Raw genomic sequence first — 27050 nt, forward strand, 5'->3', positions numbered from 1 at the left:
TTTCTTGAAATACCGTACATCCAAATATTTTATGAATCTCGAAAATCTTGCAAAATATCAGCCAAATCGGTTCAGATTTAGATATAGCTTCCATATATATCTTTCATCCGATTTAGACTCATATGACCACAGAGGCCAAAGTTTACTACCGATCTTCGTGAAATTTTGCACAGAGGATAGAATTGACATTCTACCAATGCTTGGTAAATTTGATTGAAATCGCTTCAAATTTAGATATAGCTCCCATATATATCTTTCGTCCGATTTGAACTTATATGGCCACAAAAGCCAGAGTTTTGCCCTGATTTGCTTCAAATTTTGCACAAGGGGTACGTTTAATAGTATCGTTAAGTGTGTCAAATTTTGTTAAAATCGGTTCAGATTTAGATATAGCTCCCATATATATCTTTCGCCCGATTTGGACTTATATGGTCTCAAAAGACAGAGTTTTGCCCTGGCTTACTTCAAATTTTGCACAAGCGGTACTTTTAACGATACTATTGTATGTGCCAAATATGGTCAAAATCGATTCAGATTTAGATATAGCTCCCATATATATCTTTCGTCCGATTTGAACTTATATGGCCTCAAACTCCAGGGTTTTGCCGTGATTTGCTTCACATTTCGCACAAGGAGTACGTTTAGTAGTATCGGTAATTGTGCCAAATTTGGTTGAAATCGGTTTAGATTTAGATATGGCTCCCATATATATCTTCTGTCCGATTTGCACTCATATGACCAGGGGGGCCAATGTTATACGTGAAATTTCGCATAGATAGCAGAATTATTATTCTAACTATACATGTCAAATTTAGTCAAAATCGGTTCAGATTATATATAGCTCCCATATATACGTACACCAGAGTTGGGGAAATATGGTAGACTGTTACACATTTTAGACCCATTTTCAATGGAAGTTTGCTCCAATTAATTGGATAGCGCTAGCCGATTTAAATTTTAATTCTAGAAATTTTGTAGAAGTAAAAAAAAATTGTCGCCTTTTTATACCTTCCAGCAAATGTGAAATAGTTGAGATGGTATCACAAATTTTGGCCTACATAGGGGTGAATGGTATAATATAGTTGGCCCCGCCCGACTTTAGACTTTACTTAATTGTTTTTTACTAACATTGTGTTCCACTCTAGTGCATTAGCCGAATTAAATGTTGAGTCTATAGATTTTGTAGAAGTCTATCAAATTCTGTCCAGATCGAATGATATTTAAATGTATGTATTTGGGACAAACCTCTATATATAGCCCCCAACACATTTGACGGATGTGATATGGTATCGAAAATTTAGATCTACAAAGTGGTGCAGGGTATAATATAGTCGGCCCCGCCCGACTTTAGACTTTCCTTACTTGTTTTAGTTTGTAATTATACCCTCCACCATACACGCTCACAAAAAATCGCTTCTGTAACATATACTCCCAAACATATTTTGCTTCAAGCATATACATTTTTGGGTATTGCCCAAACATTTATATGTTTGATCTCTTCCAATATATAATATGTTTGAAAGCATATTAGTCTAAACAATATATGTGTGGGTAGTCTAAGTTCCAAACATTTTGTATTTTTGCATCCAAATTCAATAATGTTGTCTTCCAAAAAACAATATGTTATTATGTGAACATATAATATGTTTGGAAGCATTTTGCACCCAAAAATATTATATGCTTAAAAAAAATTCTCCCAAACAATATTGTGCTCAAAATTTTATTTATTTATTTATATATTTACAATCATAACGAATTATGAACATAAACAGGTAATATAGGTGCTAACAACATAGGTTTTCGACCTGAATGCTCAAAATTTTGTTTCTGCCCAATTGTATATTCCCCCACATCTTTCTCACTTCCACGAGATTTTTTAGTTCTTAGCACCTTTTTCTGTAATACAAACATTGTAGAAGAAATTATTCAATTGTATGATTTTTTATTTTATTTTAATTTTACCTTTTGCCGGACGGGGATTCGAACAGCGGACCACGCAGTTTGTAAGGATCAAAGAAGTAGCTGATCAATTGCCCAAGGAAAAATAAAATGTTAATTTTGTAATAACAAGCAACAACCACCAACTTAATTCAATATCGCACCCTGTTAAATAGCGCTCCAAGCTACTAAACACATATATGTTTATAGGCTATTTCTAAATTAATATATGTTTGCATCCAAGCATATTATATTTACAAACATTTTATGTCCCAAACATAATATGTTCTAACATATTAACATATATGTCCCAAACATGTTATGCTAGTTTATGAACATTATATGCTTGCACTCAAAAATATTGTGTTTAAAAATTTGTGTTCCAAACATATAATGTTTATAGCCAAACATATGAAAAACAGCCTTTTTCATCCGTGTAGGATTGGGGGTATATTAATTTTGTCATTCCGTTTGTAACACATCGAAATATTGCTATAAGACCCCATAAAGTATATATATTCTGGGTCGTGGTGAAATTCAGAGTCGATCTAAGCATGTCCGTCCGTCCGTCTGTTGAAATCACGCTAACTTCCGAACGAAACAAGCTATCGACTTCAAAATTGGCACTAGTAGTTGTTATTGATGTAGGTCGGATGGTATTGCGAATGGGCCATATCGTGTCAGTATATGGTCTCTAACAACCATGCACGAAATGGTCCATAGCGGTCCATAATTATATATAGCCTCCATATACATCGATCCCCAGATTTGCCCTCCGGATCCTCTTGGAGGAGCAAAATTCATCCGATCCGGTTGAAATTTGCAACGTGGTGTTAGTATATGGCCGATAACAACCATACTAAACTTGGTCCATATCGGTCTATAGTTATATATAGCCGATCCCCAATCACACAAAAATTGGTCCATATCGGTTCATAATCATGGTTGCCACTCGAGCCAAAAATAGTCTACCAAAATTTTATTTTTATAGAAAATTTTGTCAAAATGTTATTTCTATACAAAATTTGTTAAAATTTTATTTCTATAGAGAATTTTGTCAAAATTTTGTTTCTATAGAAAATTTTGTTAAAATTTTATTTCTATAGAAAATTTTTTCCAAATTTTACTTCTATATATTACGGTGTTAGGAAGTTTTAAGATACCTTGCCATCGGCAAGTGTTACCGCAAACCAAGTAATTCGATTGTGGATGACAGTCTTCAGTAGTTAGAGGTTTCTACGCAATCCATAGTGGAGGGTACATAAGCTTCGGCCTGGCCGAACTTACGGCCGTATATACTTGTTTATATAAAATTTTACCAGGGACCGTAAATAACTGTTATCCCGAACATTTAAACTCAAAAACTCTTCATGTTAGAGTCAACGGAGACCTATACTGTCATATACCAATAGATTCATCTCGGAAAGCTCTTTCAGAATCTATGGTGATATTAAAAAAACGCTCCCAACTCCAAAGTTAACGGTTATTTTTCAACGTAAAAATAAAAGTTCATAAATAAAATTCTATTTGGGAGTTTTATTTTTTCCTTCAGAAAATGATACTCTTTTTTGGAGTTTTATTTTTTTCTTCGGAAAATAAAACTCTTTTCAGGAGTTTAATTTTTTCCGTCTCGTTTATGCTTGTTGATCAAATGCCGCTTTAAATTGCTAATATGGTCACCGTTAAAAACGCTTTTACGCAGCCGGCATACATTTGCATTTTCGACTTTTTCGTAAAAATCACGAGAAGTATTATCATAATTGCGACCCATATTCATGATTATAGATTATGCAGTGTGGCAGACAAACGTTGTGCTTAAACCATCAAATGAAATACTTAGTGACAATAAATTTGGCGAACATAGCAAGGCCTACTTCCAAAAATGAGTTTTTTTAAGACGGAAAAAATAAAACTCCTATAAAGAGTTTTATTTTCTGAAGAAAAAAATAAAACTCCAAAAAAAGAGTATCATTTTCTGAAGGAAAAAATAAAACTCATAAAAAGAGTTTTATTTATGACGGATAAATAAAACTCTCTTTTTAACAGTTTCATTCGAGTTTTTATTTTTTAGTCACAAAATAACGATTAAAAAATAACTTTTTTGATAGCACTTATAACCGTCACGGTCGCTGAATTTTACTCATTTATAATAATTTTCCACGGTTTTTTGTTTGTTTCTTTTTATTCCCTCCACCATAGGATTTGGGTATATTAACTTTGTCATTGCGTTTGTAACACATCGTAATATTGTTCTAAGATCCCGTAAAGTATATATATATTCTGGGTCGTGGTGAAATTCTGGGTCGATCTAAGCTTGCGAAGCCTCTTAGAGAAGCAAATTTTATCTGATCCGTTTGAAATTTGGTACGAGGTGTAAGTAAAGGGTGATTCTTTTGAGGTTAGGAGCCACCGTGGTGCAATGGTTAGCATGCCCGCCTTGCATACACAAGGTCGTGGGTTCGATTCCTGCTTCGACCAAACACCAAAAAAAAGTTTTTCAGCGGTGGATTATCCCACCTCAGTAATGCTGGTGACATTTCTGAGGGTTTCAAAGCTTCTCTAAGTGGTTTCACTGCAATGTGGAACGCCGTTCGGACTCGGCTATAAAAAGGAGGTCCCTTGTCATTGAGCTTAACATGGAATCGGGCAGCACTCAGTGATAAGAGAGAAGTTCACCAATGTGGTATCACAATGGACTGAATAGTCTAAGTGAGCCTGATACATCGGGCTGCCACCTAACCTAACCTAACCTAACCTAACCTTTGAGGTTAGGATTTTCATGCATTAGTATTTGACAGATCACGTGGGATTTCAGACATGGTGTCAAAGAGAAAGATGCTCAGTATGCTTTGACATTTCATCATGAATAGACTTACTAACGAGCCACAACGTCGAATTTTCAGTGAATGGGCCCTAGAAAAGTTGGCAGAAAATCCGCTTTTTTATCGACAAATTTTGTTCAGCGATGAGGCTCATTTCTGGTTGAATGGCTACGTAAATAAGCAAAATTGCCGCATTTGGAGTGAAGAGCAACCAGAAGCCGTTCAAGAACTGCCCATGCATCCCGAAAAATGCACTGTTTGGTGTGGTTTGTACGCTGGTGGAATCATTGGACCGTATTTTTTCAAAGATGCTGTTGGACGCAACGTTACGGTGAATGGCGATCGCTATCGTTCGATGCTAACAAACTTTTTGTTGCCAAAAATGGAAGAACTGAACTTGGTTGACATGTGGTTTCAACAAGATGGCGCTACATGCCACACAGCTCGCGATTCTATGGCCATTTTGAGGGAAAACTTCGGAGAACAATTCATCTCAAGAAATGGACCGGTAAGTTGGCCACCAAGATCATGCGATTTGACGCCTTTAGACTATTTTTTGTGGGGCTACGTCAAGTCTAAAGTCTACAGAAATAAGCCAGCAACTATTCCAGCTTTGGAAGACAACATTTCCGAAGAAATTCGGGCTATTCCGGCCGAAATGCTCGAAAAAGTTGCCCAAAATTGGACTTTCCGAATGGACCACCTAAGACGCAGCCGCGGTCAACATTTAAATGAAATTATCTTCAAAAAGTAAATGTCATGGACCAATCTAACGTTTCAAATAAAGAACCGATGAGATTTTGCAAATTTTATGCGTTTTTTTTTAAAAAAAAGTTATCAAGCTCTTAACAAATCACCCTTTATATGGTATCCAATAACCATGAAAAAATTGGTCCATATCGGTCAATAATTATATATATCCCCTATATAAATCGATCCCAAGATTTGACCTCCGGACCCTCTTGGAACAGCCAATTTCATCCGATTCGGTTGAAATTTGGTACATTTCGCTAGTATATGGGCCCCAACAACCATGCCAAAATTGGTGAATATCGGTCTATACTTATATATAGTCGATCCCCAATCACACAAAAATTGGTCCATATCGGTTCATAATAGTGGGTGCCATTCGAGCCAAAAATAATCTACCAAAATTTTATGTCTATAGAAAATTTTGTCGAAATTTTATTACTATAGAAAATTTTGTCAAAATTTTATTTCTAAAGAAAATTTTGTCAAAATTTTATTTCTATAGAAAATTTTGTCAAACTGAATTAGATTCGTATTTATGCGGCCTTTTCTTACTTTAATATATACCAAGTATACACACAAAGAAAATTTCATTAAAATTGAGCCAACGAAAATTTTTCATTGATACAACGAAACATTTTCATTAAGACAATGAAAATGTTCGTTAATAGTACGAAACGTTTCGTTGACTAACAGAAAATTCGTTATAATAACGAACAATTTCGTTATATTAATGAATTTGTTTCATTGGCTCAATTTTAATGACACATTTCATTAATATAACGAAACTTTTTCTACCAGTGTATACTACCTTATAATTTAGAAGACGGGTTTTTAAGATACCTTGCCATCGGCAAGTGCTACCGCAACCGAAGTAATTCGATTGTGGATGACAGTCTTTAGTAGAAGTTTCTACACTATCCATGGTGGAAGGTACATAAGATTCGGCCTGGCCGAAATTACGGCGGTATATACTTTTTTTTTAATACTTCAAAACAATGGGAATATGAATACTAGTTTAGACCTTTTCATTGTTACACTAAATTTATATTACAAATTATTTAATCAGTTAAAATTATTTCCGCTACTGTGACTCTACCTGGGTTGTCTTCTCCATACGTGCACCCAGAGAAGGAACATGATCACCTCAAACATGTATTCTGAGTTGTTGTGGAATGAGTCGATCAAGCGATGTCCGTACGTCCGTCTGTTGAACTCACGCTAACTTCCGAATGAAACAAGGTATCGACTTGCAACTTGGTACACTCAAAAAAAGTGAACTCTCTATTTCCTAAAGCCAATTTAACTTTATTTTAGTTCATGGAATTATTATGTTTGGAGAAAGTTTCCTTTACTTTAATAATTTTTTGTGTACGTTAGTTAAATTAACTATAACCGAGGAAAAAAATATACTCAAATGAAGCATAACGATTAACTAGTTAAATTCGTGTCTTCCACAAAATAGTTCAGAATTTCTTTAAATTTGTAAACTTTACCAAAAATGCGTCCATCATGAACTTCGTATGTCACTAAAGACATTCTTGCAATTGTTAACTCCAAGTTTTTCCTTCAAACTACAAAATTTTCTTTAACAATTGAAAAAACGTTTTTTTGACATCGACGTGATGCCAACGTTTGTAATACTGTTTAGTTAAAATTTTCTACAAATATTCAAAATTTTCTAAAATGAACCCAAAGTTTTCTTCCTGGTGGGTTCACTGTTTTTTCAGTGTACAATTAGTCGTTACTGATTGGATTGTATTGCAATCCAATCATACTTATATATATATATATATATATATATATATATATATATATATATATATATATATATATATATATATATATATATATATATATATATATATATATATATATATATATATATATATATATATATATATATATATATATATATATATATATATATATATATATATATATATATATATATATATATATATATATATATATATAGATCACATATAAAACAATCCCCAGATTTTACATCTTAAATCTCCTGAAAAAAAACAAATTTCATCCGATCCGGTTGAAATTTTGCATGTCAGTACATGATTTCTACTAATCATGCAAAAATTGGTCCATAACAGTTCATAATTATGTATCTCCCATATAAACCGACCGTCACATTTACGTTAGTTAAATAAACTAAAATATTCACAAATGAAGCATAAAGATTTACTAAATTCGTACCTCTTACAAAATAGTTCATTATTTGTTCAAATTTGTAGATTTTACTACAAATGAACTTCGTATGACACTAAAGACATTCTTGGCGTTTAGAACTCCAAGTTTCTTCAAACTACAAAATTATCTTTAGCAAGTGAAAACAAGTAAGTAAAGTAGAAAGTCGGGCGGGGCCGACTATATCATACCCTAAACCACCATTACAGAATTAGTAATCATAAGCATTTGTGGGGTAACATATAGGTCTGGGAGATAAACCGCAGTTGCATATTTGAGAAAATTAAGGGGTACATGTCTATGGGTGCTTTTTGTCAATCTGACTATAGCTCATAGTCAATGTTGCCACGGAAAATGTTCGGTTTACCCTACAAGGGCAAAAAAGTTCCCTACTTTCCCATACAGTCCCAAACAATTTTCCCTACTATATTTTTCGTTCAACTTAAAAAATTTTACAAAACAAAAATGGTTCTAAGTACTTTATTATCTTAAAACATGAATATGCAACGTACAGTCTGTCAAGAAAGTCTTTTGACATTGCCAACTATTTCAAATCAAAAAAAAAAAAAATTGAAATATTAAATATTTTATTAAATTTTTAATTCTGTGTACGTATGTATACTTTGCAAAATACATAATAAAATATTATTTTAAAATTTCATTATATTTAATTTTGGAACAAAACATAATTTTGATCCCATTGTCAAAACACTTTCTTGACAAACTGTATATAACTTAGAATATAAATTTGTATTGGAATTCTACCCAAATTAGTAATCTTTTTTGTTAAATCTCTATAAAAATAAAATTTCGGAAAAAGTTTCTAAAAAAATTTTTGTGAGAAATTTTTCTATAGAAATAAAATTTTGACAATAAATTCTATAGAAATAAAATTTTGAGAAAAAATTTCACAGAAATAAAATTTTGAGAAAATGTTTTATAGAAATAATATTGTGAAATGAAAATTCTATAGAAATACAATTTTGACAAAATGTTCTATAGAAATGAAATGTTGACAAAATTCTCTACAGGAATAAAGTTTACCACACATTGTTAAAGATCAAGCCTTGTCGGCTTCTAATTTCCTCCTCTAGAGCCACCAAAATGTAAAAATTATTACAAATTGTGTTGAGTGAAAATGTCCTACATTGTTGCCCTACGCCCCTACAAGACGCTAAATATTAGAAAAACCCTACATATAGGAAATTTCCCCAACTTCTAGCTACACTGGCTGTGTTGATATTGCGCCTACGGAGTTAGTATGCCACTAATATTGAGCCCATTATTAAAAAAGAGAAAATCGTTATATTAGTGTGGGTAATAAATACAAATTTGTAAAAATCGAGCAATATTCTTATGTAAGAGCTACAAGTACGTATAAGTATGATCGACTAGTACATCAAAATTTGAAATTTGAGTAACATTGGTTAATAAATAAGAGTACTATGGCCAAATTTGGGAAAATCGATATATATGGAAGCTATATCTAAATCTGAACCAATTTGCATAATATTTTGCGGGTTTGATATATATGGGAGCTATAGCTAAATCTGAACTGATTTGGATGAAATTTTGCAGACTTGAAGGGCGATGGAAAAGATTACCTTTTGCCAAATTTGGTGACGATTCGTTTGAAAAAACGCGCAACGTGACCCCATTTGTCGAAATCGGGCGATACATATATATGGGAGCTATATCTAAATTTGATCCGATTTCTTTCAAATTCAATAACGTTCGTCCTTGTGCCCAAAAAAACTCCCTGTACCAAATTTCATCAAAATCGGTTAATAATTGCGACCGGAATCCTGTGAACAACAAATACATGGACAGACGGACGGACGGACGGACGGACACCAAGCGCTAGATCGACTCAGGAGGTGATTCTGAGTCAATCGGTATATATTTTATGGGGTCTAAAATCAATATTTCTGGTAGGCACATTTTTTTACCGATCAAACTTATTATAACCTGACCACTATGTGGTTTAGGGTATACAAAATTATGTCTAATAATTTTTTTGTGAATTTTGCGAAAAACATTTACTTATGTTTGTGATATCGGCATGATGTCAGCGTTTGTAATACTGTTCATTTAAACTTTTCTAAACATAAATTAAATTTTCTAAAATTAACCAAAAATTTTCCTGGAGGGTTCACTGTTTTTTCAGTGCGTCAGTTCATAAACTTATCAATAACTTAATCTACTTATATAAGTATTTAATCTGCGTAACATAGGCTCCACACAGAGAATACAGATTGGTTGTGATAACCGAATTTATTGCCAATCTCCCTTTGACAGTTGCACCAATTATCTGTTGGCAGTTGCGTCACCCGACAAATTCGGTCGACTCAATGGAATTATGGCAAATCCAACTAACCCCCCTTTTCATAAAGCTCCGTTAGTGTTCCGTTAACTAACCAACTTTTAAACCGTATTATGGACGAAGCTGTCATCTTGCCTTTATATTCCATAGGCCAGTTAGGGACTTAACTGACGAACATTTGTCAGTTAAATTTAACCGGAGAGAAGATGTTTGCAATTTACTTTCTGTTAACTGGCAGTTAAAGCCTAACGAAGCTACATGAAAATGGCCGTAATACTATATATGGAGTTGGTTGTATCAGACGATGGAATTGGTCGTTCCTCCCTTCTTCATTTGGTTGTGTCTCCCAACTTAAATAGCACTATAACCGAATAAAAAAATTAATTTTATTTAAATTTTATTTTATTTTTTATATTTGGTTTAAGTACATTTAAATATTTGTATTAATGATGTATAGCTAAATACAATGTATAATAACACCCCATTATGACCATCAGTTGATAGTGACTTTTTTTTATACCCTCCAGCATAGGATATACCCCCATCCCATCCCATCCCATAACTTTGTCATTCCGTTTGTAACATATCGAAATATTGCTCTAAGACCCCATAAAGTATATATATATTCTGGGTCGTGGTGAAATTCTGAGTCGATCTGAGTATGTCCGTCCGTCCGTCTGTTGAAATACCGCTAGCTTCCGAACGAAACAATCTATCCACTTGAAACTTGGCACACGTAGTTGTTATTGATATAGGTCGGATGGTATTGCAAGTTGTTATTGATATAGGTCGGATGGTATTCCAAATCGGTCCACTTTTACGTATAGCCCCCATATAAACGGACCCCAAATTTGGCTTGAGGATCCTCTAAGAGAAGCAAATTTCATCCGATCCGGCTGAAATTTGGTACATGGTGTTGGTATATGGCCGCTAACAACCGTCCAAAAATTGGTCCACATCGGTCCATAATTATATATAGCCCCCATATAAACCGATCACCAGATTTGACCTCCGGAGCCTCTTGGAAGACCAAAATTCATCTGATTCAGTTGAAATTTGGCACGTGGTGTTAATATATGGCCTCAAACACCCATGTAAAAATTGGTCAATAATTATACATAGGCCCCATATAAACCGATCCCCAGATTTGACCTCCGGAACCCCTTGGAAGAGCAAAATTCATCCGATTCGGTTGAAATTTGGTACGTGATGTTATTATATGGTCTCTAATGATCATGCAAAAATTGGTCCACATCGGTCCATAATTATATATAGGCCCCATATAAACCGATCCCCAGATTTGACCTCCGGGGCCCCTTGGAAGAGCTAAATTCATCCGATTCGGTTGAAATTTGTTACGTGATGTTAGTATATGGTATCCAACAACCATGCAGGAATTGGTTCATATCAGTCCATAATTATTTATAGCTCCCATATAAACCGATCCCCAGATTTGACCTCCGGTGCCTTTTGGAGAAGCAAAATTCATCCGATCTGGTTGTAATTTGGTACGTGGTGGTAGTATATGATATTTAACAACCATGCCAAAAGTGGTCCATATCAGTCCATAATCATATATAGTCCCCATATAAACCGATCCCAAGATTTGGTTTTGGAGCCTCTTGGACGAGCAAATTTCATCCGACTCAGTTGAAATTTGGTACGTTGGGCTAGTATATGGCCGTTAGCAACCATGCCTAACTAGGTCTTTATCGGTCTATAGTTATATATAGCCCTCAGATAAATCGATTCCCAATCACACAAAAATTGGTTCATATCAAGTTCATAATTGCATATAGCCCCCATATAAGCGAACCCCATATTTCAATTCTGGCTCTCTACGTATCGTGCAAAGAGTCCATATCGATTCGTAATTATTTGTAGACTTACCTATACATAACTTTTTTGTCTAATATGTACCACGTATGGACTAACTCAAAATTTAGAAAACGATGTTAAGAAGTTTTAAGATACCACAGCCCAAGTAATTCTATTGTGGATGACAGTTTTTCGTAGAAGTTTCTACGAAAGACTGTTCGGCCTGGCCGAACTTACGGCCGTATATACTTGTTAAATATTAAAAGGCATAAAAATTGACCCGTATTACCAGTTTGTGCATATAAGTTATTTTTGGTCGCCATCTGTTCCTACAGACACGTTTAGACAAGCAAGCCAATTTTGAAACCACAAGTGATGAACTTCTTCTTATTGCTGAGTGCGTCCCGATAGTCCGTTGTACAACGTTGGCATATTGGATTATTGTTTAAAATCAAACAAATAAGATTAGTTAGATTTTGGTGCATTCATGTTTATAAAAACAGTTCAGAACCTACCACTTTACTCACTGTGAGGTTCCAAGTAGATTTAATGATATATCCTGGAGATATATCATTAAATCCGATTGGGTTGTGGTAGGTATGTTTTTTGTGCCCTATAATATACCCAAAATAAAAGATCGACTTCATTATCGTGACGTATCCTTTACTTACGTCCATTAGTTACAGTCGTTCATCATCAAAAGAACACCTTGGACTGCATTGTGGATGCCAATAAAACTGGCAGCGGCTTTAAAATCGTCCGTTGTGATGTTTAATTTGAAAGAAGAAACTATATTCTTTGAGCACCAAATAATTAACAAAAATTTAAGTGACATTTAAAAACAATTCAACTAGGATTCGGTTGTGAATACTGTATGTTAGTGCTGATTACTAAATTGCAGTTACGAAATTTATTTACAGTTGGTCGTACCAACAGAATTCAAAAAAAATCTTCAAAATATATAGATTTTGTTGCTTCAACCATTTGTCTTGTATCACAAACGAAATTCTATTGAAATGATTGCCAAATGATAGTAAGCATGAAAAAATTATTGCATTAAAGGAAATAGATTGACACAACTAATACATAATTCTAAATGTAGAATTTTCATTATCAGAACCGATTTCCAACCAAATAGTTCTCTGTGTGCATATGGACTAACTTACAATTTAGAAGGCAATGTTAAGATACCTTGCCAGCGGCAAGTGTTACCACAACTCAGGTAATTCGATTGTGGATGACAGTCGGTTATACTTGGCTTCGTTACTTTTAGTTCATATTTTCTTTTATGAGAAGTAAGAATTTCGTAAATGGTAGTAAAAAATTGAAAAATCTCATTTCATTATATTAACAACGCATTATGAAAATCTCAAAAATCTCGGCAAAATTCATATTTCGCTCGAGGTAATTTATTATTGCCATAAATTAGTTAAATTCTTTTCAGTGTACATCATCAGGAAAGATAAGTCGCTCCATCGATATATCGTTGTTCATATGAATTGAATTCACAATATTTCCACATTCATTCGCTGCCATTCATAAATGCGATAATTTGGTATCGACAATTGCCCGCTTATAATGACAACATACGCCACCAAGCGGCATTGACAATACAACGACATTACAATTTGATAATAATTGGTGCCATTTTGGCGACATATAAATTAAACTTTATATCCACCAATACCATATATATTTTACAATTTATTTGTGTGGAATTTTAGTTTTAATCAATGATTGAAAAATTTCAATTGAATTCATGGAAATTGAAAATGAATATTCCTGGTAACTCATCTTTTCACATTACTAGGGTATACAAAATTATCGGGATGCAATGCACATCACCATAAAACCATAATACTCGGTGAATCGGAGTGAAAGTGTGGCAGGTAGATGCTTTTGTATGCTAGCAGTTAGCTATTGTATCCTTTTACCATTACCACGGTTGCCACACGAGTTAAAAATAATCTACCACAATTGTCAAAAAAAAATTCTACAAAAATTCCACAAAATTAAATAAGTTTTCCATATTATTTCGATTTCGTACTCGCACGAGTTTATTGAACACATATATGAAGGAATTGGTATTACTAAGTTATTGAAAAAGCAATTTGAGATACCAATCTAATTGTTTTTATATTTCGGGATTAAATAACAAACACAAATATTAACAATAAGCTTTATTGTAACGGCCGAAATTATTTTCAAAACCTAGTGCTACCTTTATTCACCAGCCGTGCTCAGGAAAATGGGTGAAGTACTAAATTAAAAATTAGGTAGCTAACCCTACGAAATTTGATATAGAAAACCAAAAAAAAAAAAAAAAAAATATTAAAAAAAAAACAAGTATATACGGCCGTAAGTTCGGCCAGGACGAATATTATGTACCCTAGATAGGGTCACGAAAAATAGTTGATGCGGTCACCCCCCAGTTTTGTAGCATATTCGAAGACAATTTCAAAACACCAAAACTTTTTTTTTTCGTGCACCCTACGACCCCCCGAAATACAATTTATTGTGCTGTGTTGTCATTTGAAGAATGATCGAAAAGAAACGCATATCGTTGTTCGTGGTTGATCAGGGGCTATATTTCGTGCATTGGTCATTTTTGACTCCAACGTCAAATTTGATTTTTAATTTTTTTATTTCGCTTCGTATACCCCTATGACGCCCATTTCTAATAACCATTATAAAGATCTTAACAAAATATGAAACTTTTGCTTTTGAAGTATTTAATTATATTCATAAACAAAAAAGTTACAGAGATTTTAAAAAAGTCAATAGGTCACCCTACACAACACTAAATAGTTTTTGCTGTGTTGTCATGATGTCCGATCGAAACCACATGCACATCGTTATTCACATCTACGAATTTAATTTATAAGGCATTTAGAACACAAAACTTGTTTATCTGTAAATTTCTAACGGTACCTTTGTATACATACTCGTTGTTTGCACTACGGCATTTTCTGCGTTATGCAAAGTGCATGTGTTTTTGGTAGAACAATTTGAGAGCCTACTGTTTTAAAATTCTAACAATCACTTTCGCTAAATGATTTTTTAAGTCTGCCCATATTTTTGTGACCTATTGACTTTTTAAAATCTATGTAACTTTTTTGTTTATGAATATAAGTAAATACTTGAAAGGTTAGGTTAAGTTAGGTTAAAGTCACTGAGGTTAAAATCACTGAGTGCTCACACATTGCAGTGAAACCACTTAGAGAAGCTTTGAAAGCGTCAGAAATGTCACCTGCATTACTGAGGTGGGATAATCCACCGCTGAAAAACTTTTTGGTGTTCGGTCGTAGCAGGAATCGAACCCACGACCTTGTGTATGCAAGGCGGGCATGCTAACCATTGCACCACGGTGGCTCCCAACCATCCGACCTACATCAATAACAACTCCATGTGCCAAGTTTCAAGTCGATAGCTTGTTTCGTTCGGAAGCTAGCGTGATTTCAACAAACGGACATGCTCAGATCGACTCAGAATTTCACCACGACCCAGAATATATATACTTTATGGGGTCTTAGAGCAATATTTCCATGTGTTACAAACGGAATGACAAAGTTAATATACCCCCATCCTATGGTGGAGGGTATAAAAATTGTTGTCCATATACACTGAAAACAAAAAGCATGCCCGATTCCAAAGATTCTGCCTTTATTTTAAAATTTTTGGTATTGATTCCGAGCCAAAGAAGCGGAGAGTACAAGTAGGGATACTTTTAAGACCCAAATCTCTTTTAAATGTGGGTTTTGTATACTTGCTTTTGGAAGCAAATTTTAATTTTTCGCTTTTTCAGCTTTTTTTCCTTCATATGCTATCAAAGTCCTTTAAAAACGAGATAACGACAACCTTGTTTTCCAAATTAAGACTCGACTTCCAGTAGAAATTACGCCATGTTTCAAGTAAAAAACGTCTTTTAAATAAAGTGTTGAAAAACATGTCCTATATTTGAACCACTTTTTGCTTTGTAGTCAAGATGCAAAAAGACAACAAATTCATTAAACAACAACAATTTAATTTAATTTAAATAATTTTTCTGAATTATTATTTTCTTTCATGTTATGATACCCATTTTTATGTGAAATCACTTAATTATAGGGACAATACGATTTCATGGAAAAGTTTATCGACTTTTGGATAAGGAAAAATTAAAACTTTATATTAGAGAAATGCGTCTTCTATCTTCTTCTTTATTTGCGTATCCGATATTCGAATATAAAGCGATCATGCAATATTACATATTTTTATACCCTCCATCATAGGATGGGGTTATATTAACTTTGTCATTCCGTTTGTAACACATCGAAATATTGCTCTAAGACCCCACAAAGTATATATATTCTGGGTCGTGGTGAAATTCTGAGTCGATCTAAGCATGTCCGTCCGTCCGTCCGTCCGTCCGTCTGTTGAAATCACGCTAACTTCCGAACGAAACAAGCTATCGACTTGAAACTTGGCACAAGTAGTTGTTATCGATGTAGGTCGGATGGTATTGAAAATGGGCCATATTGGTCCACTTTTAGGTATAGCCCCCATATAAAGGGACCCTCAAATTTGGCTTGTGGAGCCTCTAACAGAAACATATTTCATCCGATCCGGCTGAAATTTGGTATATGGTGTTGGTATATGGTCTCTAACAACCATGCAAAAATTGGTCCATACCGGTCCTTAATTATATATAGCCCCCATATAAACCGATCCCCAGATTTGGCTTGTGGAGCATCTAAGAGAAGCATATTTCATCCGATCTGGCTGAAATTTGGTACATGGTGTTGGTATATGGTCTCTAACAATCATGCAAAAATTGGTCCACATCGGTCCATAATTATATATAGCCCCCATATAAACCGATCCCCAGATTTGGCTTGCGGAACCTCAAAGAGAAGCAAATTTCATCCGATCCGGCTGAAATTTGGTACATGATGTTGGTATATGGTCTCTAACAACCATGCAAAAATTGGTCCACATCGGCCCATAATTATATATAGACCCCATATAAACCGATCTCCAGATTTGGCTTGCGAAGCCTCAAAGAGGAGCAAATTGCATCCGATCCGGCTGAAATTTGGTACATGGTATTGGTATATGGTCTGTAACAACCTAGCAAAAACTGGTCCACATCGGTCCATAATTATATATGGCGCCCATATAAACCGATCCCCAGATTTGGGTTGCGGAGCCTCAAAGAGAAGCAAATTTCAACCGATCCGCCTGAAATTTGGTACATGATATTGGTATATGGTCTCTAACAACCATGCAAAAATTGGTTCACATCGGTTCATAATTATATATAGCCCCCATATAAACCGATCCCCAGATTTGGCTTGCGAAGTCTCCAAGAGAAGCAATTTTCATCCAATCCGGTTGTAATTTGGAACATGGTGTTAGTATATGATCTTTAACAACCGTGCCAGAATTGGTCCATATCGGTCCATAATTATATATAGCCCCCATATAAAACATTCTCCAGATTTGACCTCCGGAGCCTCTTGGAGGAACAAAATTCATCCGATCCGGTTCAAATTAGGCACGTGGTGTTAGTATATGGTCGCTAACAACCATACCAAAATTGGTCCAATCACACAAAAATTGGTCGATATCGGTTCATAATCATGGTTGCCACTAGAGCCAAAAATAATCTACCAAAATTTTATTTCTATCGAAAATTTTGTCAAAATTTTATTTCTGTAGAAATGTTTGTCAAAATTTTCTTTCATAGAAAATTTTGTCAAAATTTTTATTTCTATGGAAAATTTTGTGAAAATTTTATTTCTATAAAAAAAAATGTATGTCTACTTTGTCAAACTGAATTATATACGTATTGGATCGATCTTTTTTGATTTGTAAGTCCATACGTGGTATATATACGTATGGACTTACATACAATTTAGAAGATGGAGGTTTTAAGATACCTTGCCATCGGCATTCGATTGTGGATGGCAGTGTTTAGATGAAGTTTCTACGCAATCCATGATGGAGGGTACATAAGCTTCGGCCTGGCCGAACTTACTGCCGTATATACTTGTTTTTCTTTGAATTCTCATATTCTTATATTAATTGTGTTAGTTCTCGATTTTTAGCAGCATATATTGTATTTATTTCGTCCCTGTATCCTGTCAAATCTTGAATGTTTTTAAGCCAGTAAAAGAATGTTTTTAAGCTTCGGCGTCCTTCAATAGTACATTTTAATATAGATTGTACAAATTTCTATTTGTCATTTCTCATTATATGACCCAAATATGCGACTTTCCTTATTTTGACTGTGTTTAGTAGTTGTCTGTCGGTATGCATTCGTCTCAGAACTTCTTGATTTGTAGTGAGAGAAGTGTAGGATATCTTCAGGATTCGTCGATAAATCCACATTTCAAATGCCTCAATTTTTTTTCTCGTCTGCACATTTGATGGTCCAAGTTTCCGCTGCATATAGTACAACAGACCAAATATAACATTTCACAAATCGTATTTTCGTTTTCAAATTTAGTTCGTGGTTTGTGAGTGTCTTTTTGTATTTACAAAATGCATCTCTAGCCATCTCCACGCGGCGCTTAATTTCATCACTTGTGTTCCATTGGTCGTTTAATAGAACTCCAAGGTATTTAAAGTTTTTAACCCGTTCGACCATTTCACCTTTAATTTTCAATGTTGTTTCATTTATAAAGGGTGATTTGTTAAGAGCTTGATAACTTTTTTAAAAAAAAAAAACGCATAAAATTTGCAAAATCTCATCGGTTCTTTATTTGAAACGTTAGATTGGTCCATGACATTTACATTTTGAAGATAAATTCATTTAAATGTTGACCGCGGCTGCGTCTTAGGTGGTCCATTCGGAAAGTCCAATTTTGGGCAACTTTTTCGAGCATTTCGGCCGGAATAGCCCGAATTTCTTCGGAAATGTTGTCTTCCAAATCTGGAATAGTTGCTGGCTTATTTCTGTAGACTTTAGACTTGACGTAGCCCCACAAAAAATAGTCTAAAGGCGTCAAATCGCATGATCTTGGTGGCCAACTTACCGGTCCATTTCTTGAGATGAATTGTTCTCCGAAGTTTTCCCTCAAAATGGCCATAGAATCGCGAGCTGTGTGGCATGTAGCGCCATCTTGTTGAAACCACATGTCAACCAAGTTCAGTTCTTCCATTTTTGGCAACAAAAAGTTTGTTAGCATCGAACGATAGCGATCGCCATTCACCGTAACGTTGCGTCCAACAGCATCTTTGAAAAAATACGGTCCAATGATTCCACCAGCGTACAAACCACACCAAACAGTGCATTTTTCGGGATGCATGGGCAGTTCTTGAACGGCTTCTGGTTGCTCTTCACTCCAAATGCGGCAATTTTGCTTATTTACGTAGCCATTCAACCAGAAATGAGCCTCATCGCTGAACAAAATTTGTCGATAAAAAAGCGGATTTTCTGCCAACTTTTCTAGGGCCCATTCACTGAAAATTCGACGTTGTGGCTCGTTAGTAAGTCTATTCATGATGAAATGTCAAAGCATACTGAGCATCTTTCTCTTTGACACCATGTCTGAAATCCCACGTGATCTGTCAAATACTAATGCATGAAAATCCTAACCTCAAAAGAATCACCCTTTATTTATATTCTGTTTTCGACTTATAACCATGTATTTTGTCTTTTTGATATTTATTTATTTTTTTTATTTTCTATACTAAGCAAAATTTACATTCGTATTTTAAAGACATGAAATCTTTGACCTGACGACAATATATTTTTTTTTCAGTGTAACTTTTTGATGGGCCTATTTCATTTAGCTTTTAGGCCTTATTTTCATGGTCCCAATGCACAAAGCCAAATCGAAGTTTGGAAAAAAATGCCATCGCTCGAAACAAATGGCAAATTTGTCACTAGAGTGGCACAGCGTTAATACTACTTGAGATACAGAACGACGCCATTATGTCAACATTTTCTAAAGTCACTAAGGAATCTGAAACTGCAGTGGCAAAACACAACATTGAAGAAATTTGCAATTTTTTTATTTCATTTATTTATTAATTCATTTTTTGAAAATAAAAATAAAAACAATAGTAAAATCTAGTCTGCTTATATTAGCTCTTAAATTTATTTAATTTGATTTTTATTTAGTTTAATTATTTTGTTGATTTGTTGTTTTTTGTTTTTTTTTCTTTGTTCTTGCATTTCACTATTTGTTTATGCTTATTCCTCTCAAAGGAAAAAGGTTAAAATCGTAGTCGTTAATGATTGAAATGATGTCAGCATAACGCCTTACTGCTGGGTAAGTCATATTGATTTTCAATGTTATGCAAATCTCTACTATGTGCGTGCTTTGATGTTTTGAAGGTCCTCGGGCATCGGTGGGAGGAGTAGTCGTAGTTTTGTGTTAGCCTATGATGGATGGCGGTGTTACAGAACGATGTAGATTCATTTCTTGTGGCCATGATGACTTTTGGCCTTGCCGTTGATATATTCCATGTCAATGATTGTTGCTTGTTGAAAAGTACGTGAGCTATCAGTAGGACTATTGTCAACCATGAATATTGACAACCGGAAGAACCAGTCTGCATTGCCTCCGGATGTTCGCCTGAAATGAGAGATTGTTTTTCGGGCTTTGTTATTTAGAATTTTAATAAGTGACTTAAATTGAAATCAAGTAACATTGGTAATGATTACGAGGGGGGGGGCGCTACTCATATGTTTTTAACCATGCACAGGAAACAAAGTTCAATTGTAGCTAAATTTGAATGATATTGGTGCAAAAACATCTTTGGTTTTAGTTTAATTTTATTACCTTTTCTCAATTTTTCATTTTTATATTCTGCGCCAAAATGTGGAACGGGCCGGCTTCTGAGTCTATCTAGCCATATCCATCCGTCTGTCTGCCTGTGTGTGAACACATTTTTGTAATCGAAATCTAGGTCGCAGTGTTGGCCCAATCAACTTCAAATTTAGCACAAGTATATACTTTGGATTAGAATATAACCCTATTAACGTTGGAAGAAATATACCTTTCGTCCGATTTACACTAACATAACCACAGAGACCAAAGTTGTACTCCGATTTGGTTGAAACTTTTCGCAGGGAGTAGAATTAAGGTTCCGGTTATAAATGCCTTGGTTGAAATCGGTTGCGATTTAGATATATCTTCCTTATACATCTTTCGACCGATTTAGACTCATACGACCACAGAGGCAGAATTTAAACTCCGATTTACGTGAAATTTTGCACAGGAAGTAGGAATTAGTATTTTTTACTATGCAATCATTTGAGATTTAGATATAGCTTCAATGTATTAAGTGAGGAGCAAAACCGAGTGCATGTTTTCACATTTTGCAATCGTTATTAAATAGGAAATGTCTGGTAAGGCCCACAGAGATTGGGTCGTTGATGACTGGAAATAAGTTAAATGGTCAGATGAAACAAAGAACAAACATTTTTAATATGATGCAATAGAACATTATTGCACTGTTAGAAAAATATGTTGTTCATATGTTCCGATATAAACAAAATGTGTTTCGGGCACATTTTTTAAACACAATATATTTAAGTGCAAGCATGTAATGTTCCTAAACTAACACTAAATGTTTGGGACACATAGGCTCATATGTTAGAACATATTTTGTTTGGGGCATGAATGTTTCATAAAAATAATATGTGTGAATGTAAACATATATAAATTTACAAATTTCGAGTAAACATATATATGTTGTGATATTATATTCAGAGAGCGACAGAGGGAGAGTATACACCCATAGAAAAAATCATGAACGGCGTGGTCATTTTGAAACGATCCGTTCATGAAAGTGAATCAACACACATGTGTTGTCAAACTGAGAACAGATGGGGACAATCTGACAACGTAAAAATGACACCATAAGTTTTCAAAACAACAACCAGCGTTCATGATCTGAAAACGTAATGGTTACGAATTTAAAAACAAAATTAAAAAAAGATTTCCCCTACCGTGACTCGAACCTGTGTTGCCTGCACGATACACGTTAACAGTCGCCTTAGCACATTGCACCAACGGCGGAGTTGACATAACAACGTCTAACAATTATTTTAAGACATTTTATGACCAAAGAAAAACGAATGCTGTTCATGAAATCGTGAACGCCCGTGGACGAAATCGTGAACATTCCGTTTTGATTTTTTGTGAACGTTTCCGTTTCATTTTGACAACGTCCGTTCACGATTGTGAAACGCAATTTTTTCTATTAGTGTAGAGAAAGAAATAGTGATGGAAACCGGGAGGGTTGACGAAAGACATCAACATAACACAGCGAGAGAATCAAAAAAGAGCAATTTCTGTGAAACCCCTTGTATCAGTGTTGCCAGGTTAGGGGTTTTTCCCCCAAATTTAGGGGGTTTTTTCACGTTTAGGGGGATTTTTAGGGGTAAAATTTATTTGGGGGGATTTTTGGGGGTAAAAAATTATTTCAGACCTTATAAAGTGGAGCAATTCTCAAGCAAATTCGGAACAATTCTAGCATGAGTTATGAGAAAAAGATGCGGAAAGTCAACAAGAAGATCCTAAATACAAACAAGTATCCAATAGCATTATTTTCGTTATCTTTTTCAAATTTTTCTGTTGAAAGGGCATTTTTAATATTTGACAAAATTAAAAACAATCGTATTTTAACTTAGCAGCTGAAAGCTTTTTAAGGGTAAGTCCGCTTTTTAAATTGATATATTGTATTATTACATCCACAAAAAAAATAATTTCCTCAGGGATGAAATTTTAAACAAACGAAAATCTCTTTTGTTTTAAAGTATTTTCTTAAATAGCAAATTTTATTTTTTATTTACTTCAAACGAAAAAAAAATTTTAGCATCAAAAGAAAAATTAGTTTTTCTAAAATGTCGTTTCTCGGGAAAGAACTCTTCTTTCAGGATATATATTTGTGTTAAATTTAATTTTTAAAGTGTATCACTATAGGATTTTTTCATGTAATTTTGGGACCACTTTTTGTACTTTTATACTCTGAAATTTTTTGGGGGTTTTTGAAAAAAGCTTAGACCAATTTAGGGGTTTTTTTCTTAAGATTTGGGGGGAAGAATCAAAAATCACCTGGCAACACTGCCTTGTATGTTGTTTCGGAAAACTGTTTTATGATAAGGCCAAACATTTGATATGCTTAAGTCTAGATATTATTTAATTTGAATATTAGAATGAGTATTCGGAGTAAAGAGAATAGACATTCGGAACCAAGACAATAGACATAAACAGCATGTGTTTTCGCCTTGAGAGCAGCATTTTATGTATGAGTGGGTTATACCAAAAAATGGACCGATATACCTCAATTTCGGCACTCTTATTTGTGGTCTAAAAATACCTCTAGATTTCGAATTTCAGGCAAATCATGTAATAAACACAGTTATTGTAGCTCAAGAATTTCAGGCAAAGCGGATGGTAAATATAGTTTCTAGAAGCCCCAGAAGCAAAATGGGAGATGGGTCTATATGGGGGCTATACCAAAAAATGGACCGATGGGCACCATTTTCGGCACACCTTTTTATGGTTCCAAAAGAACTCTACACAGAGAGTACAGATTGGTTGTGATAATCGAATTTATTGCCAACCTCCTTTTGGCAGTTACAACAACTATCTGCTGGCAGTTGTGATACCCGACAAATTCGGTCGACTCAATCGAATTATGGGAAATCCAACTAATACTATATATGGAGTTGGTTGTATTAGACAATGAAATTGGTCGTTGTTCCCTTCTTCATTTGGTTGTATTGCCCAACTTTACTAACACCTTAACCGAATTGAAAATAATGTTTTCCTCAAAATATTGTATTTTATTTATATTTTTAGATAATAGAAACGTACATAAAATCACTTTATACCTGAATACAATACATTGATAACAATTTTAAAAAATGTTCACCTCTAAAAGTATAGCCGCTAGTATGGATTGCAGAATTGATAGGGACTCTTAGTACCTTAGTAAATGGGGTCCGACCTGAGCACATAGTGGTATACCATAAAATGGACCAACATAGCCAGTCTAAAAACACTACAAATTAAGTCGAACAATTAGTGTGGAGTTTTAAAAAATAAATAAGAATCTACTCGCCATGGTCACTTCCTTTGGCAGACGCATTAAAGTCGTTAAATGGTTTAATATTTTGCCCTTTAAGGCAATAAAATTGTTCCACATCCAAAACTATATATGTAACTCGATTTGACTCGTGCCTTGGATATCCTGAAGCCTGCGCGAGTTGTTCGTAAAACCATTTGACAGCCAGTCCACCGAGGAGTCAAATAAACTTGGAAACGGCTGAAATTTTTTCCGTTTTCAGTGGTTTTTATCTTAAATTTAAAAAAAAAACACGTTTTCCTTCAACATTGAATAATTGGTAATAACATTATTGACATTTAAAAAAACTTCCAAAGCAATTCGGCTGTGAGTATCAATTGAAAGTTCTGAATACTAAATTACAGTTATGAGGGGTTTATAAGGTTGGTTGTGCTTATCGAATTCGATCAAAATTTTTTCAAAAGAGAGACAGTTAGTTCAGACAACTATTTGACTTGTATTATAAACAAAAATCTATAATAATAAGCGCCAAATGGTAGAAGGAACAAAATAAGGGTTGTAAATAAAGTAAATATATTAACACAACTGTGATTTCATTGTAAATGCAGAATTTTCATTACATCAATCGATTTTCAACCAATAACTTCTCTGTGTGTAGATTTTCAATTTCAGGAAAATCGGATAGAAAATATAGTTTCTAGAATCCCAAGAAGCAAAGTCGGGAAATCAGTCTCTATGGGGGCTATATGAAACCATGGACCGATGAGCACCATTTTCGGCACACCTTTTTATGGTCCCCAAATACTTCTATATTTCCAATTTCAGGCAAATTGGATAAAAACTACGGGTTTTATAGACCCCAAGACTCCAAATCGGGAGGATGGTTTACATGGGGGCTATATCCAAACATGGACCGATGCGGACAATTTTCGACACACCTCTTTATGGTCCCAAAATACCTTTAGATTTTCAATTTCATACAAATCGGATAGAAAATACTGTTTCTAGACGTGTAAGAAGCAAAATCGGGAGATCGGTCTATATGGGGGCTATACCAAAACATGGACCGATATGGACCATTTTCGACACACCTCTTTATAGTCCCACAATACCTCTAGATTTCCAATTTCAGGCAAATCGGATGGTAAATATAGTTTCTAGACGCCCAAGAAGCAAAATCGGGAGATCGGTCTATAAGGGGGCTATATCAAAACATGGGCCGATACGAACGATTTTCGACACAACTCCTTATGGTCCTAAAATACCTCTAGATTTTCAATTTCAGACAAATCGGATAGAAAATACTGTTTCTAGACGCCTAAGAAGCAAAATCGGGAGATCGGTCTATATGGGGGCTATACTAAAACATGGACCGATACGGACCATTTTCGACACACCTCTTTATGGTCCCACAATACCTCTAGATTTCCAATTTCAGGCAAATCTGATAAAAACTACCGTTTTTATAGGCCCAAGACTCCAAATCGGGAGGTAGGTTTATATGGAGACTATATCAAAACTTGGACCGATATAGCCCATCTTCGAACTTGACCTGCCTGCAAACAAAAAACTAATCTGTGCCAAATTTCGGGACGATAGCGCCATTATTGAAGGCTATAGCGTGATTACAACAGACAGACAGACAGACGGACATGCTTATATCGTCTTAGAATTTCTCCCTGATCAAGAATATATATACTTTATATAGTCGGAAATCGATATTTCGATGTGTTACAAACGAAATGACAAACTTATTATACCCCCGTCACCATTTATGGTGGTGGGTATAAAAAAAAACGGTGGAAAATATACAAAAATTACAAGGGATCTTCATAAAAATAACGAAAGGACACTATACTCTTCTTAGAATTGGGACAGTAACATGAAAAAAGGAGGAAATAACAGGTTGGCTGATAAGTCCCCGGTCTGACACATAGATGGCGTCGCTAGTATTAAATGCATATTATTTTTATATAGTACCAACCTTCAAATGATTCGTGTCAATTTTTTTTTTTAATAATTCTGTTTATTTGCAATCTATTTTTCTACAAAACATTAAGCAAATTTTTTGTTACATATCTTAAACTGAATTGTTTAGGCTCCATTGAACCTAACAATATATTCTTTAAAATATCTAATATTTACATGACATTGATAGTTAAGCTTTACTTAAATAAAAGGGAGATCAAGAACATGTCGCAAGAGGAATGTTGAGATCTTTGTGAATGTTGTTTTTGTTGACAAACCAGGGAGAGCCAGTAATAAGCCTCAAAGTTTTTGATTGGTATCTTTGAAGAATTTCTACGTTGGAATTGAATTCCGTAGGTCCATATTGGTTTTAAAATTGTTTTATGGAGCAGAACTTTGTTATTTAAACTTAGTGTAGATCTCTGACCTAACAATCAATGAATTCTTTTTGTTTTAATGTTTAGATGCTGCCTTTTCATTCGAATGTGCTCATTCCAAGTTAGTCTTTTATCCAAGTGAAGTCCAAGATATTTTACAGAGTATGCTGACTCTATTACTGTTCCATTGTATACAGGTGGAGGACATTCCTTTCTTCGAAGACTAAATGAAACATGACCAGATTTTTCGGCATTAACCTTAATACCTTTTGTACCATTCTTGCATTGTATTTAATTGGTTTCGGATTTTTTTAGTAGCCTTTTTGTGACATTTATTAGTCGCCAATATTGCTGTGTCATATGCGTACGTTGCTAATGTTACCTAATCCATTACAGGCATGTCAGCTGTGAAAATTGTATAAAGCACAGGCCCAAGCACACTGCCTTGAGAAACTCCAGCTTAAATTTTTCCAATTTCGGACTCAATATCATTGATGCTAACAAAGAATGTTCTCTCATGTAAATATGACTTTAAAAGCAGATAAAATGGTGAGGGTAACAAATGCTTAAGTTTCCCATTAAAAATATCAAAAATATCGACTTATAAAAAAATTATTCAAATGAACTTCTTGTGCAGTTAAAATAACAGGTTGGCTGATAAGTCCCTGGTCTGACACATAGATGGCGTCGCTAGTATTAAATGCACATTATTTTTATATAGTACCAACCTTCAAATGATTCGTGTCAAAATTTGACGTCTGTAAGTCAATTAGTTTGTGAGATAGAGCGTCTTTTGTGAAACAACTTTTGTTATTGTAA

At 34.5% G+C, this 27050-nt stretch overlaps 1 protein-coding gene across 1 annotated transcript in view; it reads right to left on the reverse strand.

The window, feature by feature from the left end:
* Positions 1–19926: 19926 nt before the first annotated feature.
* LOC142236216 (hemicentin-2-like) overlaps positions 19927–27050 on the reverse strand; it is a 115957-nt gene continuing 108833 nt past the window's right edge. Inside the window, exon 7 of the mRNA XM_075307479.1 lies at positions 19927–20423. Within this exon, the coding sequence (XP_075163594.1) occupies positions 20095–20423 (329 nt within the window). The 3' untranslated portion in view covers positions 19927–20094. The remainder of the gene's footprint in view (positions 20424–27050) is intronic.

Source organism: Haematobia irritans, chromosome 4, assembly GCF_050003625.1.
Source record: "Haematobia irritans isolate KBUSLIRL chromosome 4, ASM5000362v1, whole genome shotgun sequence".
NCBI lineage: Eukaryota > Metazoa > Arthropoda > Insecta > Diptera > Muscidae > Haematobia > Haematobia irritans.